The following is a 17,135-nucleotide window of genomic DNA, read 5'->3' as shown; positions in this document are numbered from 1 at the left end:
TAGTGTCAGAGCCAAGCTCGGGCTTCGCCTTCCAACGTTTGCGTCTTTTACACGCGAGCCTGTCACATCCATGAAACCTTCTTGCCACAAAAAAATCTGCCCATCACCAACTTCACAATAACCACCATTTTCTTGCAAAAGACATGATTGAGAGGGAGGCTGCTTGCTTTGAAACAAAGTCTGAAAGCTGTTCAAGAGTTTAGTGACATGCTTAACAAAAAGAAGCATTGCCTGTAGTGTGCCAGGCAATTGTGCCTTACCGATAGTGATGCTCTTGATGATGATATATGGTGCTTTTTGGTGCAAGGGCCACTTGATTGCCAAAGAGCTCCAGGTAATGAGACAAGAAGATATGAACAATGAATATGGTATGCGGCTGTATAAAGGCCTTAAAAGTCCACGCACTAGAGGTGAGTAAAATGTACATATTAAAATCATGAGAGCAAGGCGAGATCAGTGTACACAGATGTATCTATACAGAAATTAAAATTTTTGCCATCACACTTAAAGTGATGGGTGTTTGATGGGCGATGAGTGATCATTATGGCGAAAGGTAAAAACTGGTGAATAATAGCGTGCATGCCTCTTGGTGTCCTTAGTTTCCAAAGGGCTGGAGGCAAGTGCTTGCTTTGAAAATACTACCGCAGGAGCGGCCTCAGTCAAGAGGCTGTGCTGCGGTTGCGTGTATATATAATGCTAGAACCACGAATATCTCTAAGCAAACGGAGGAGTGAATCATATTTAAAAAGAGGCTCACTGCCTATAAACACTGCAGGATGGAGTGGGAGATGTTGACAATCAGACGGAAAATGCTTTTTTCTTGATGGAATTAAGATAAGTGCATTCAAAGAGAACGTGAAGCACAGTAAGTGGTACACCACATTTTTCACACATGGTTGGTCACCACCGGACAGTGGGTGAGCGTGCATACTGTATGTGCGTCCTATTCTCATGCTACAAAGTGTGACTTCAGTGTAGCGAGACTGACACTGGTAACCAAGTACCAAGGCGCGGCTTGATGAGAAGGAATTTATTTTCCATTTATCTATCCCACAAGAGCTGCCAGTGTATTCTTAATAATTTCTTTATAAAAGGCTTCAGGTCCAATGCAGGGACAGAAAATGATTCATTGGCACCACTCTCGTGGACAGATGCAGCCAGACTATCAGCCTATACATATCCTTTTATCTCACGGTGTCCCGAGACTTAGCAGAGTATAATATGCTGTTTAAGTGCATAAGTGGTAGACAGCAGTGAATAGAGCGACACAATAACAGGGTTTTTGTGTTTCTTAAGTGTTTTCAATGCTTTTATGACACTTATTGAATCTGTGTATATAACTGAATTGTGCAATTTTAATTGCCTAATGTGCTTACTGGCAGAATATATGACATACGCTTCTGTAGTGAAAATACTTGTATGGGTGTGTAAAACGCCGGCATCCGAAAAGGATGGGCCAACCACAGCATAAGACACTCTGGTGTACGATTTCGAAGCATTAGTGATGTATTCAGGGTAGCAATATTAGTGTTGAAATTCAAGAAAGTGTACGTGTGGATGTGTGCTAGTGGTGTGTGTTTAATAACCCGTAGAAAGGAGAGATCACACTCAATAGTCTGCCACTGCCATAGTGGAAGATACTTTGCAGGAGGCATCAGGTTGAGCTGAAGTGGGATGCCCATTTCCCGTGCCAAACCTCTTGCACGTAGTGAGTATGGCTGTCTCACTTGGGGACGGTTATGAACGAGTGAAACTGGACAAGTCATTTATGCTAGGGTGTGTGGGGTGTCCATTATTTCGTAACCTTTTAAGAAATACATGAATGATAGGTATGTTCTCTGCAAATGAAGTGGCCATTAGTCAGATTCCACATACAGACTTTCCACAGGGCTCGTCCTGAAGGCACCTGTGGAGAGGCAAATGCCTAAATGGTGCACTGGATCCAGCATCTTTAAGACAGTTGATGAGGTGGACTGATACATTATGGCACCGTAGTCTAGACGTGTGTGAACAAGGCTTTTGTACAGGCTTAACAGGCATTTTTTGTCACTACACCACGTACAGCGAGACAGCAGTTTTAAAAGGTTCGTAATTTTTAGGCACTTGTTCTTCATATGTTTTATGCAATGCACAAAGGTTAATTTTGAATCCAGAATCAGGCCTAGAAATTTGTACTCTGTCTCTACTCGTAGTCGTTGGCCAGGCAGGTTGATTGCGGGGTTTGGGTGAAGGCCTCTAGTTAATTTCCTCCTCCTCGACCAGCTTCTACACTAGCAAAGGAGGGAAGATGTTTCAGGTTCGGAATGGGTCTCCTCGATAACTCGAGTGCACGGTGGCAGCGCGAAAGAAGAGCCGTAGTCCGGTGAAGAGACGCTTTATTGTAGCCTCAGGCGTTTGCCCGAGACCAAGCCCGAACCTCTGCTCTTTATTTCAGATTCAGACATCCTCTTTTCAACCCTCGGTTGAACAGAGGGTCTTCACACAAACCAATCACACGTTGGGACTCGCATCATCACAACCAAGAAACACTTTCATAATAGGCACTAGATTGGTAAAAACCACGTTACCAAATACAACACGCAAAGGGATAGGTTCTCCACGTGTGACACTCTCTACCATGCCAAGCCATGCTGCCTCCATTGGCCGACATTCGTCGGCGGCCGTTCTCACGCTCGAACCCTGTCAGCTCTCCCATTAAATGTTGCTTCGTAGAAGCCTCCTTAAGAGCGGTGAGTACGCCGTTGGGCTCCGTGCACTTACCAGTTGTGCATGCGACAGCGAGGCGCCCCGACATGCTAACAACACTTGGTAATGATGTACAGCAGGGGAAGTTATGCTCGTCTCCCTGCCGCCACTATGTCTCGGTCAGCCAAGTGGTCGCGTCCCCGCGTCATTCTCAATGGCGCGCATGCATGCCATTAATGGCTTAAACTCAGGCGGGGGCGCCTGGCCTGCTTCTTGCCAAACACTCTACCTAGTAAGCCTTCTTCTTCTAATCCCGAAGGTGGGCGACCTTGATGGCTCCGCTCGTGAACCGTGTGAACGAAGAAGTCTCCTTCCTTTCTTTCCCGTGCCTGGGTCTTCCGCGTTCGCCTTCGCGGAACCGATCAGCTTCGCTAGTTGGCGGGTCGGAAACTGGCTACGCGCTCTGCATCAGCCGCAGTAATTGGACTACACACAACACGCCGGTAATTGTTGCCTCATACTAACTCCTCTCCTTCTAGAAAAGAGGACACCTGTGCTTTTTTTGAGGGTTTAACCTGAAACCGTTTTCATATGGCCATTGGGACATCTTGAGCCAAGCTGTACTTGCTGCTCACATATTGCTAGATTGCTGGACTTGAAACCTATCTCTATGTCATCCACATACATGCAGTAGAACATGTTACGCGGGATGGAAAGACGCAAGGCATTCATTTTTAAAATAAATAGAGTGTAGCTAAGCACACCACCCTGTGATACACCCATTTCTTGGACAAACAGACGTGACAAAATATTTCCAACTCGAACACAAAATGTGCGGTTTGACAGGTAGCTCTCTATGATGCTGAACATTCTACCACGTATGCCTAAGTGTGAAAGGTCTCTCAGTATTCCAAACTTCCATGTTGTATCATAAGCCTTCTCCATGTCAAGAAATACTGAGAGAAAGAACTGTTTGTGGATGAATGCATCGCGAATTGCAGTCTCGATACATATTAAATGATCAGTTGTAGACCGCCCCTCCCAAAATCCACACTGGTATAGATCGAGAAGGTTGTTCGATTCTAGATAGTGTAGCAGACGCCTGTTGATCATCTTTTCTAACACCTTACACAGACAACTGGTCAAGGCTACAGGCCTATAACTAGAAACGACAGATGGGTCCTTGCCCTGATTCAGAATTTCAATACAACAGCTTCTTCCTAAGCTAAGGGCATCTCGCCGGAGAACCGCATAGTGTTATAAAGGCCAAGAAGGGTTTTCTGTCTTTCATAGGGTAAGTGTTTTAGCATTTCGTACATTACACAGTGAGAGCCGGGCGCTGAATTGTTGCAGCAATTCAGCGACGCCTGCAATTCTGCTAGGCAGAATGGTCTGTTGTATGGTTCATCTGCTGTAGATTGACGCTGAAGTTTTTGCCTCTCAACTCTTGCTTTGTATCTGCTAAACGTTTCAGAATAGTGCGATGTGCTGGAAACAAGCTCGAAATACTGACCAAGGGAGTTTGCTTGGCCTTCCAGGGTGTTACCCTGTACATTCACAAAAGGAAGTGAAAATGCTTGTTGCCCTCTTATTCTAATAACGCAGTTCCAGGCTCTCCCTTCGTCGATATAGGAGTTTACTGTTAACAGAAACTTCTTGCAGCTTTTCCTCCTAGCCTGTCCACGACGCGTTCCCCTCCCTTGGGATTTTGCTTGCTTAAACGCTTCAAGATTTTCAGCTGTAGGGGAGTCTCGCAACAGTTCCCATGCCTTGTTTTGTTTCTTTCGTGCCCCTCCGCACTCGTTGTTCCACCAGGGGACACGGCGTTTTCTTGTCACCTTGGCTATTTCCGGTATGCTTTGAGAGGCAGCATTAATTAAAAAAGCCGTAACATACTCAACAGAATTGTCAATATTAAAAGAAGCCATGTCTGCCCAGGAGATAATCGCAAGTTTGTGAAATTCCTCCCAATTTGATTTTTCAAGCGTCCAATGAGGAGCGCGGTGTGGACATTCATTTGTTCGATGCGTTTTGAAGAGTGTTAGAAAGTGGTCACTCTCATAAGTGTTTCTAACCACTTCCCAGTTAAAATCAAGAAAGACAGATGTAGAAATGATGCTAAGATCTATGGATGGATAAGTGTTGTTTGTGAGGCTATAAAACGTGGTTTCTTCATTGTTTAGCAGACGTGTCCCTGTTGAGAAAAGAAAATTCTCATTAAGGCGCCCCCGTGCATTGGTGCTAGAGTCGCCCCACAGGCTAGAGTGAGCATTTAAATCGCCTAGAACAAGGTAAGGTTTAAGTAACTCATCTATGAAGGATTGAAATTTGTGTTTGTGTAGCTGATAGTGTGGTGGTTTGTGTAATGAGCAGATGGTCATGAGTTTGCAATTATAGCTCATATGGTCACTTCCTCCAGTGCCCTTCGGAAAGGAAAGTGCTGGCATGCTACGTTTCTATCTATTATAATTGCAACACTGCCAGATGATACAAGAGCATCCTGGCGGTCTTTCCTAAAGATGGCATAGCTACGAAGAAAGTTTGTATACTTTGGGTTTGTCTCCTTTACACACAGCACTTTTGGACAAAATTTTCTTAGGAGTTCTTATAAATCGTCGAGGTTGTGTAACAGTCCTCTCACATTCCATTGTAGTATGTTGTCCATATTAAAGGTGATGTATGCTTTGTGGCAAAGGAGGCTTATCTTAGAGAGCCTTTTTTAGGCCCTGTAATTAGGGTTCTTTTTCTTTTTTAGAGCGGTCGAACAGTTCTCGCCGCTCCTTTGGCGCTGCCTGCACCTTTGCACTTGGAGTTGTGTCCATTGCCTCTTGCGTGGCAATGTACGGGCCACAGAACACGCTCTAGCGCGTTCTGTGGACGTAGAGTCGGCTTTGCCTTGAGCAGCAAAGCCTTTAGTCCGGTCAGCCTGGATGAAAAAGGGGTTTCCTTGACGTCTGAAGCGCCCTGGCAGAGGGAGGCATCTGGCATGGCTGAATTCAATGAAGGCAGGGCAGCCTGGGCTGCTCCCACCCTAGGAACCGATAGCGGCAGCCTCGGCACGTTTTGCGTGGCTTCGGTGGCCGCATGATGCTGTTGTGGTGCTGGCCCCCGTTGCACCACTTCGGCGAAAGATGTATTCTCGGCAAAGCGCGGCGAGACACGCTGTCTGGCCTCACGGAAACTGATGTTGTGTGTCACTTTGACAGTTAAAATTTCTTTTTCTCGTTTCCACGCAGCGCAGAACCTAGAATAATCCGGGTGGTCACAGTCTCATTTCGCGCAGTGTACCTCAGCATTGCAGTCATCTTTAGTAGAGTGTCCCGTAGTTCTGCATTTTGCAAACGTTAGCTGCCTCAGCAACTCTAGGAAGCGTGTCCGAACTGTTGACACTTGAAGCAGCGTCACGGGTTTGGGATGTATGGTCACAGGTGTAGTTCGAGGTACCCGGCTTCGATTTCATCTGGTAATGTGCATTGGGTGAATGTTACGATTATGTGCCGGGTTGATAGCTCTTTTTTGTCACGACGAATTTTTATGCGCTCTACTTGTACCACGTTCTGATCTTTCTAACCTGTAAGCAGTTCTCTCTCCATATATATAATATAATATAATATATATATAAATATATATATATATATATGATATAATATATATATATATATGTATATATATATATATATATATATATATATATATAATAAAGTCTTGGTTGCGACAGCGTTTATTTGAGGAAAGACCTCGCAAAACGAACGGGCAGAGCCAGTACACAGACGACGATGATGATGGCACAGAGTGGCCATGAGGAAGAGGCAAGCGGATGATGGTGATTATGATGATGCAGAGATGAGAACGATGTAAGTAACAAACGCCCACACTCATTCCCTCCACATGGAAGCGAACACCTTGGCCGCCGTAAGTCAAAGTGACGGGGAACGTCGCGTGAAAGGTTTCATTTCGAGAAACGTGGACAATATCGGCGCTGCGGTAATGGGGAAGTCTGTTCTAAAACTATGTATGGCCTGATGAAGCGCAGTTGGAATTCGTCATAGAGACCAGGAGTGCGAATAGATGTCAAAAGCAGCACCTCGTCACCAGGATGGAAAGACACAACGCGATGGGAAGCGTCATAGATGATCTTCGGCTCGTGCTGTTTCGCTTCAGTATTGATGCGAGTCTGATGGCGAGACTGAGCCAGGTGGGAAATATATTCTTCGCTAGAAGACTGACATGAATTGCCATGGCTGTTAAAGAAGGAGATGTCGAGAAAAGTAGTCGGGGTGCGTCCATACACGTGGTAAAACGGTGAGTAGCAAGTTGTTCGCTGTACGATGGTGTTGTAGGCAAAGGGCAGGAATGGTAAAAGAGTATCCCAGTTTTTGTGGTCGGGTTGGACGTAAACGTCTACCATGTCAGCAAGGGTTCGATGAAATCTTTCTGTGAGACCGTTTGTCTGAGGGTGGTAGCTTGAAGCTGTCTTGTGATTAGTTCCAGAAGCGCGCAGTATTTCATTTACCATTTGTGACAAGAACACTTTGCCATGGTCACTAAGCAGTACACAAGAAGCCCCATGGCGCAGAATTATGGCGTGAAGAATAAAGTCTGCAACTTCTACAGCTGAGCCTGTAATAACAGAGGACGTCTCAGCGTATCATGTCAGGTGGCCCATGGCAGTCACTATCCATCGTTTGCCAGCAGATGTTACGGCGAGAGGCCCGTAAAGGTTGTGGGGATCTGAGGCGCTCCCGCGACCATTTTCGCGGGCATTCCGCCACACGGCCACACCCTTTTGCTTTCCTGCTCGGTCAACACCACGTGGCGATAGATGACGCCACGTGCGGGCACGGCACGCGGTACGCGCGCGCCGAGGGAGCGCTCTCTTGCTCCGTGGTCGACGCCGGGTAAGCACATGTTTTCCTTCGTCTGCGTCCCCTTTGGGAATCGCGAACTGTAGCCTGCCCGGGGTGGCCTTGGGCGTCCCGGCAGGCGTGTTTACTTGAGTGCTGGCTTCGGTAGCGTACGCTAAGCCCAGAGCGGTGCCTAGTGCTTGAAGTGGTCGTACCACAACGAGCCGCACTTGCCGTAGGCCTACGCGTACGAGGTTTGCCCTAACACTCGCGACCAGGCCCACTGGCCATCGCGAGAGCGCGCAGCATAGCCGCGAGGGACCTTTTCCCGACCGGCGTGTCAAAGCTCGCCATTGCCAGCTGCGACGTGCTCGCGGTTTTCCTTTTATTGTGAACGTCCGCGTGCGGGTGCCTTTGCTACCCGCGTCCCGGGAGCGGACGTTGTACTGTTGTTCAGGGTGCCGCCAGAGGCAATAAAGTGTTGTGTACTTTTACATTAGAACACTGTCTATTTGCCGCGCCGCGCTAAACGCCTTATTAGTTGAGCGCACGCGGAGCGGTGCGCTACACGCGAGTAAACGGAGTAGCGGCCCTGAGGCTCGCTAAGCCTGAACCCGCAGTGATCGTCCGCTGCAGTTATAGCGGGGGTTACCATAAGGTCGACACCTACAACCTCGAACGGCATTGAAGGGCATGGAAGTGGCTGTAGAGGTACCGCAGGTGCAAATGTGGGGAGTTTACGACGCTGACATGGGTAGCAGGAACCGATGTACCGCGCTACGCTAGAACAAAGGCCAGGCCAGTAATAGCGACATCGAATGCGGTCAAGAGTTTTTTAAAACCAAGATGACCATCAGTCAAGTCATCGTGGAAGGCTTCGAGCACTTAAAGTCGAAGAGAGCGTGGCAGCACAGGAGTTCAGCGCTGACCGTCAGGGTGGTAAATGTGCCGGTAGAGAACTCCATTGTCCAGCTTAAAGTGCACGAGTGGACGACGAAGTCGCGTGTTTGGTGGATGAGAAACTCCCGAAAGGTGGTCCATCATGCATCTGCGGTATGGATTAGATCGTCGGCAAGAGATAAATGTTAGCTCGTCGTCCAAAAAGAGTTGCCCTATCGATGCGAGCGTATGAACTTTGGTAGATGTGGCGGTTGAGTTCTCACCACCGCTGATATGGGTGGTTGGAAGCGGGCAATGAGATAAAGCGTCGGCATCTTGATGTTTTCTACCTGACTTGTAAGTTATGTCAAAGTCGTACTCCTGCAAGGGTATTATCCACCGACCCAAGCGTCCGGGCAAGTTCTTTGATGTAGAAAGCCAGCATAAGGCAGGGTAGTCCATAACGATTGTAAAGGGATGGTCGTAAAGATAGCGACGGAACTTCTGCACCGACCAAACCACAGCCGGACACTCTTGCTCAGTTATCGTGTAGTTCTTTTCGGCAGAGGTGAGTACGCTACTGGCATATGCAACAACTTTTTCTAGAGAAGACTAGCCGGGTTGTAGAGGAACTGCTCCTATATTATTTCTAGGGAAGACAAGTCGCGTTGTAGAAGAACTGCTCCCATACCAAGACCGCTAGCGTCGGTATGGAGGATAGTCAGTGCGGCTTCGTCAAAGTGGCAGAGCAGAGGTTCAGATGTGAGGGCCCGCTTCAACACGTGGTTGACATTCTTGAGACCACAGAAAGGAAACGTGGGAAGCAAGTAGCTGGTGTAATGGAGCAACAATAGAGGCGAAGTTTTGGATAAACTGGCGAAAATAAGAGGCGAGGCCAAGAAAACTGCGAAGCTCCTTTGGTCTTTCGGGACGCGGAAAGTTAAGGACTGCAGAAATCTTGTCAGGGTCGGGCCGAATGCCATCTTTGCTCACGACGTGTCCTAAGACCTTGATAGATCTGCTAGCGAAAGAGCATTTCTTAGTGTTTATTTGGAGCACAGCACCGGCAAGGCACGTCAGAACTTGATCCAATCGTTCTAGGTGCTCAGGAAATGTTGACAAAAAGATAATAATGTCGTCCAGGTAGCAAAGGCAACTTTTTCATTTCAGGCCGCACAGCACGGTGTCTATCATGGGCTCAAAAGTCGCGGGTGCGTTGCAGAGCCAGAAAGGCATCACGTTGAATTTGTATGGCTCATCGGTGGTTGCGAACGCCTTTTTATCTTTATCGTCTTCATGCATGGAAATCTGCCAGTACTCAAAACGCAAGTCGATGCTTGAAAAAAATTCCGCGCCTTGTAGGAAATTAATGGCGTTGTCAATGCATGGCATAGGGTACACGTCCTTGCGTGTGATCTTATTGAGCGCCCGGTAGTCCACGCCAAAATACACATGGCGATCCTTTTTACGGACCAAAGCAATAGGAGGCGACCAAGGGCTAGATGAGGGACGGATGACTTGCCGTTTAAGCATGTCAGCAACGATTTTTCCAATAATTTTTCTTTCAGCTAGAGACACGCGGTAGGGTCGGCGATGTACGATAGATGTCCCAACTGTTTGAATTCGATGTCCTGTAGTAGTAGTGCGGCCCAGCTTAGGCGAGCAAATATCGAAAGAATTTGCGTGCTTCTGTAACAATGCGAGCAGCTGCTGCGTCTGTGAATTTGTCAAGATGCTGCTGATAGCGGTGATGCGATGGCCCGAAGTGGCATGACAAATACAGGCTCGAAGTCGGCAACACGGGCCACAGTAGTGCCCTGTGGCAGTAAGATCTTCTCCGGGGTAGAGTTTACAGCGGTGACAAGTGCAGAGCCATTGCAAAAACGAACGACACCGGATGGAAGAACTATGCCTTACCGAACGCAAAGTGGTGACGGGGAGACCAATACATCACCGTGATAGATGTCGTTGGGCGTAATGCTGACAATTTGTTCTTGTAGAGGCGGCAGTTCGATGTCTTTTGCAGCGGCCAGATGAAGTGGCTTTTGATTGTCGTCGTCAAGCATGTAGTCAGTGTCAGTAAGGTGAACGACGCGTTGTCCATAACAAACAGCCGTGGAAGCACATGATAGGAAGTCCCACCCTCAAATTAGTCAGTTAGAGCAGCGGGACAGGACAGCAAACTGGACATGATGGCGGAGGTCGTCGATGAAAACACGTACAGTGCAAAACGAGGAAAAGAGAATGACGTTACTCTGGGCAGCAACTAACGTGGGGCAATCGTAAAGCGTCATTACTTTCCTTGAATGTTCACACAAATCAGCACGTATAACAGACAATGTCGCACCTCTGTTCACCAAAGCATCGACTCGCACTTCTTCTACTTCCACAGAAACCATGTTACACGAGCCTGATGAAGGAATTTCAGTTCAAATTTCAAATGCAGTTTTTCCTCTACAAACTGCATCATTTAGTTTTCCGAATGAATATCAGAGGAGAATGAGGCGGACCGAGGTGGAGAAGTGGAACGGCGGAAGGGCGAAGGCGAGCGGCGTCTCGTGTTTCGGCTGTTCGCCGGTGCAGTCGATGCCAGAGGAGATGGAGACCGGTGCGGAAAAGACGAATAACGCCAACCTTGATGAGAGGCCCCAGTGTACAAATCCCGTTCACGCATGTCGTTCTGACGCTAATCTTGCTGGCGCTTTTGGCAGAAACGAGATATGTGGCCGCGATAGCCGCAGTAGTAGCAGACAGGGTGGGACAAGTGCCAGGGTGGGGAGTAGAAGGCGTTCGGGGCCCCTGGAGATAGCGCGGTCAGGTGGGCCGAAGAAGGGTCAGAAGGCATCGAACAGTAGTCACCGGAGGAGCGGCAGCAACCGACGCCTAGGTTGGCAGCGGCTATGTCCCGTGTACATCACTGAGAGGCACGGCAGCAACTTGAGAGTAGGTGGATATGGGACATGAAGCAGGTTGCACCTGTGTGTACAGGCGCAGAGCCGGTCAGGGATGTAAGTTCCTCCCTGACGATGTCACGCAAGGGCACTCCCGATGACTGTGTAGGACGCGGTGCAGGAGGTGTGAAGCCCATAGACCACAACTTTTCGCGTATAATGTCCCGGATGAGGTTATGCAGGTGGCCATGAGACGTGGAGTGATGGTCGTCAATGTCCGGTTGTAGACAAACGGAGTCCAGTGCATCAAGGTGCTGGCACGCCGTTATGAAATCAGCGATGATAACTGGGTTTTGCACAGTGAGGGCATTAAAGGCAACAGGCCCATGCCTTTCAATATGTGGCGCATTTTGTCCGATTCCGGCATAGATTGATTGACACGCCGGCACAGTGCGAGGACATCTTTGATGTATGAAGTGTACGATTCACCGGGATATTGTCGGCGAGTATCGAGTGTCCTCTTCGCGACAGCAGATCGAATGTCCGGTGTCTCGAAAACGTGTCGCAGCTGCTGCTGGAAGGTAGCCCAGTCGGGTAAGTCAATGACGTGGTTAAAATACCATGTCTTCGCAACTCCGGTCAGATAAAAAGGGACGTAACGCAGTTTGGCGGCCTCGTCCCACCGATTAGCGACACACGATCATAGTCATCGAGCCAGTGTTTTACGTCTTCTCCACGAAGACCAGCGAAGAGCGGGGGTTCCCACTGATGTCTGTGTATGTAAATAGGAGGGGCAGCTTGCGGGGGTGCGTGGTTGATGACATCAGCACCGGAAGGCTCGGTCTGGGACATGCTGCCTGACAGTGGGCGCAATCGGCGGCCTGAATGAAGCTTCAGGGGGTAGAGCGGGCTGCGGGAGGTCAGAGGAACAAAAATCCATCTCCACCATGTATGAAGTCTCGGTAGTCTTGGTTGCGACAGCGTTTATTTGAGGAAAGACCTCGCAAAACGAACGGGCAGAGCCAGTATACAGACGATGACGAAGATGATGGCACAGAGTGGCCATGAGGAAGAGGCAAGTGGATGATGGTGATTATAATAATTCAGGGATGAGAACGATGTAAGTAACAAACGGCCACAATATATTTATATATATATATATATATTCTGGCTGACGAGTGAGGTAGCTTTGCTCCCCCCACTCGTGAAAAAGTTGGTATGCCACTGAACAAGCCAGCAAGCTAGTAAGCTTGTCCCACGAATCAGCGGCATTCCGTGTCGATGCCCACATTGCAATGTCTGGAACAATCTGAGGTGTAGGTATTGGTGAAGTGCATTGAAGCTGTACTTTTTGCTATCGTCACCAGTATCGACAATGTCGATTTACGCCAAGAAAGAAAACACCGGAGAAACGCCAGCAAAAACACTGTATGTACATCGGCCTTTGTGATGCCACCTTGTGTGTTACGAACATTTGCAGAACAGCTCCAACAGAATGGTAGTCATGCTGAAGTAAGGCAGGCTCACATACGTGCCCAGTTACAGAAAGAACATGCTGCTATCCGTGTGAGAAATACGGCAGCTCATTACTAATTTGACCATGTTCACTACGTTTTGTATGGTTCCTAAATCTCCTAGCCTTACTTCGTTTAACAGTTCGATGTGTTGCTATCGCATCCATTGGTTCGGCCTAGGGCTGGAACTGTGACTTTTTAGTTAGTGCAGTAACGCATATCCTCTACTTTGAGTCACACGAGTTTTGAGGTGACATAAAAGCAAAGAGAACTGTATCACCCATGCGTAAGAAGGGGTTGATTCGTGCCTTTTATTTTTGGACATCATTACTGTCTCTCTTGCAAGAGCACCTGCTGTTTCCAACAAGTAGTGATAAAAAGTGAAAAAGCTCGAACTGAAATGGCTACTGCAGAAATTTTAGGTGAATATCAATAGGACTTGCACCCCTTTAGCTTGTGGCAGTATAAAAGCCTGCCGAAGAATAACCATCATCAGTTCACAGATGATTACACATATGGCATCACTTGCAGCAGTGTCCAATGAGGACACCTGATCCGAATGGGCAGATTGTGCATCTTGAATGGTATGGATCCAGTAAGCAGATTAAGTGCAGCATTAACGTGTTTCAACATAGCAAAGAGGACAGGCTACTTGAAATGCCTCCTGCATCTCCAGGTTGTAAAGGCATTCATTCCTTCGAGATTGTGTATAGTTGTAGATGACCGCAATGGTTACCAGTCTGAAGCAATTTGACATACGTGGAACGAATGACAATGCTCTAATACCTCCTTAGCTAACACCTTGCCAAAAAAAATTTAATGCTATGTTTAGTTAACTTTCGCCCTAGGTGCCGCTCATAGAGACTTGTGAGCTAAACGCACAAGTCTAAAGTGTGCTAATCTCGGGTGCCCACAACTGAGCCACAGTCGTCTAAGCCCATGAGAAGTCAATATGCCGAATCTCCCACTACAATTATTTTCCCAACATTTCTTTAGCATAGTGTCACCTAGTTGCTCTTTGTGTAACTCTTCTCTTTGGCTTAATGGCACATCCCTCTCCTAATTCATTAATTTATTTCCAACAATCAAAAATGTACATGTTTCCCAGAAACTTCCTCTTCCAAAATAAGAATGCATACCACTTCTTCTGGTTTCTCATCTGATTGTTCTACCTCGTGAGCAGACTCGGCTGGTGCTCTACAGAGTGCCAGAGAGCTGTTAACCTTGAACAAAAGTTTCCAATCTTCCTTGGTCAATAAGCAATCGGTGCTGTCAATGAGCTCATTGGTTAATACACAGAGTAGGTGAACACTCAAAGGCTCCACAACCTCTTTCGGGCAATTTCATTTGATCGGCGATGTAGCTAAATTTGTGGTGTCAATGAGCCCATTGGTTAACACCCTGAGTAGGTGAACACTCAGATGCTCCACAACCTCTTCTGGGCAATTTCATTTGATCAACGATGTAGCTAGCCTTGCCTCGATAGTTTTATAAAAAGCAGACACCAATTGTACTTTGCCTGGCTCTACTAGACTTCCTGAAAATTACTTAAGTGTTCTGCACACGACAGAACAAGACGTTGAAATTCCAGAACCATTCTCTTGCATTCTTTCTTTTTATGGTGGGGTTGTGGCTGTTAATCCGGAGATGGCCATACCCACACAATCAGGAGCATTGCTAAAACTTCTGGACTTTCTTAGGCAAATCGAAAGAGTTCGTATGCAGGCAAAAGACTGATATTTCCATTGAATAAATCTGTGGCACAATGTCAACATATCAGCATACTTTACACAAAGCTTATGAGTCAATTTTGAAACATATTAGTTGAGCAACACAGCAGCTAGCAAAATAAAAAAACAGAGGTTATGGGCACCCAACATGAAGTGTGCCTACACATTTTCCATCTTTTCGTGCACACCAGGATTGTATTACATAACCTTCCAAAGTGCAGGTTGTGTCTATTGCTAAAATTAGTGCAACTGGAAAAATTTCAAGGCTGGTAAAGCATTTCGGCACGGCATGTTCAAGGTTTCACACCCCTGCAATATTAAAAAATAGTAAGTAGTGCTGCTGGTAGCCCAGTGAAAAAACAAAACAAAAAACAAACAAACAAGGAATGGTCTGCAGCATGTGGCATGAAGCTGCAAGACACATCAGTTAGGCCCAGATCTTGCAGCAGTGAGAAAAGTATTTGTTGCTAGCAGCCTCCATGCCTGTTTTGAAGGCTTCACCCATCCTCCTGCCCCGAGCTTAAGAACTACAGCAACACATCGCATTTATACACAAACAAGACTTTCAAAGTTTCAAAACGCATAAACCAGTGAGTAACTACAGCTGTGTTGGATAACTGGTCCGCTCAGTGTCTCTCTTTTCCTAAATTATGCCTCTTCGTGGATGCTACTTAAAGAAGTCCAGGTGCGCTAGCTGCTGAGGCAGAAACGGCTTGCTACGTCCCTCTGCACGTTGTCCAGGGCTCGCGTGGTTTCGCAAGTGCACAGGCACTGCTGGCAGGGGTCCCTCCTGTTTCTGGACAGCCTCTTCTGCACGTGCGTACGCATTGTACGTCTCGCGTGACTTGGGTGCTCTTGCACAGTACGTAGCACAGTGGGAAAGCATGATCTGCACGAGACAACCAATGGACAGCTACTCATGACGCTGCTGCTGTTATTCAATAGCAGTGAAATGTGATGATAGTGCTGCGGGGAGTGATAATATGTCAGCTGATTTTGACACAACAAAGACAATTGAGTTACCCAGTGTCGGAACTAAAAGAAAGGGGATAACAACATACAGTAAAGCCTTGTTCATTTGAATTTCAAGGGACCAGAAAAAATGTACAGAGTAACCTAATGCCAAATCACCTTAGCATCTAGAAAACAATAGGCAAATGTCAGTTACACCAATACATTTTCATATTCTTGATGAATACTTGCATAAGACAGCACTGTAAAAGCTTCAATTTTCATCGCCCTAGTAATTTGCTCCCAAAGCAACCATAACGCTAATCTCCTGTGTTTTCTTAGCCCGAAATGTGCTTTTCATCCCTCCCACATGATGTAACGCCACTACATGCACATGAAGATAATTCTTTCGCAGGTAAATTGACTGGCAACTGACAGTTCATGCATCGCGGAATAGCCAACGTGTTTTATGTGAGCGTACCGACCGCAGCTGAAAGCTGCATCTTCAAAGGCTTCCATTAGTTTTGTGACACTGCACGCACATTGCATAAAGTATAAACAAAGCTGCCGCATGCTAGATCCGCATTTGAACAAAACTTTGGTTGCTAACTGATGAAGATGATGGGACAGCATCTGGTTTCAGTTGCTTACGAGCACTGTTGTCACTCTTTTACATCACACATTCGTAGTGCTTCACTCTTGATACGGTCTGAGCTTTATCTGCATCATCTGGTTTGTTGCTAAACGTGACTGAATTAATAAGAGTTCGACTGGAGGTATCACAGCACAAGATAAGAAGCAGACAAAGAAGGGCAATGCAGTATTTTCTTGTTCCTATGTTATTTTGCACTTCGTCACCTCCAATGTTCAACCATTACATCCAAGCTTTAATGCTAAGTTTAGTGCATTAAATGATGCATACGCTGGCTGTGACCAGGGGAGATGTTCGAATTACCGAATTTTTCTAATTAATGACAGTCAAACTGCTGAGCTTTCACTTAAGCAATATAATCTTCTTTCATTTGAAAGTACACATACGTAAGTACAGCAATACCTCGTTAACTCGAACTCACATATTTCGAAAACTCGGCTAAGTCGAAATTTTCTGCGACACTGAACATTTTCCTATATGTTCCATGTATATTTTTCTCTTTATCTCGAAGTATTTTTGGGCCAGATGGCGAATAACTGGAAATCTATCTTGACTGGGAGTGGAAATTTTCACCGCCAAACCATTTCACATTTGTGCAATGATTCCACACCTCAAGTCTGTCAATTTTTTTTATTTATTCAATCGCACCTGCCACTACATTCATGCTTTCCGCTAACGCGAAGTCTCAGCCCAGCGACATATAAACTTTGTCAAGCGACCCTGTGGCACATCATGTGACACATGCGCTGAGCAGGGAGACCCTCTGCCCACGCTTGGCATAGTTTGTCTCGTTCACTTTGTGCAGTGCACATGACTTTCCCTCAGATGTGATTTCCTTTCATCTGCGCAAATTTAGAGGTATGAATTTTTCACCCGCTGAGAGGATCGAGAACTTGGCCTGAATGCAGCAAGCACGGCATCAAAGCAGTATAGTTGCTAACGCTAGAAAAAAGAAGGTTGCCCTAATTAAGTAAGTAGAGAAAGGAGGC

General features: G+C 46.8%; 1 protein-coding gene across 7 annotated transcripts in view; it reads right to left on the bottom strand.

Annotated features, from left to right (window-relative positions):
- Window positions 1-17,135, bottom strand: part of LOC119178713 (ATPase WRNIP1-like) — a 208,895-nt gene that overhangs the window by 75,631 nt on the left and 116,129 nt on the right. Inside the window, exon 8 of one of the 7 annotated variants that reach the window (XM_037429949.2) lies at window positions 2,359-15,432. The exons of the other annotated variants lie outside the window; for them this stretch is intronic. Within the exon in view, the coding sequence (XP_037285846.2) occupies window positions 15,211-15,432 (222 nt within the window). The 3' untranslated portion in view covers window positions 2,359-15,210. Of the gene's footprint in view, window positions 1-2,358; window positions 15,433-17,135 lie in introns of those variants that run through there. 7 annotated transcript variants of the gene reach the window in all.

This window comes from Rhipicephalus microplus, chromosome 1, assembly GCF_043290135.1.
Source record: "Rhipicephalus microplus isolate Deutch F79 chromosome 1, USDA_Rmic, whole genome shotgun sequence".
In the NCBI taxonomy this organism is placed as follows: Eukaryota; Metazoa; Arthropoda; class Arachnida; order Ixodida; family Ixodidae; genus Rhipicephalus; species Rhipicephalus microplus.
The sequence above is the reverse complement of the archived record's forward strand: the minus strand, read 5'-3'. Positions and strand labels throughout refer to the sequence as shown.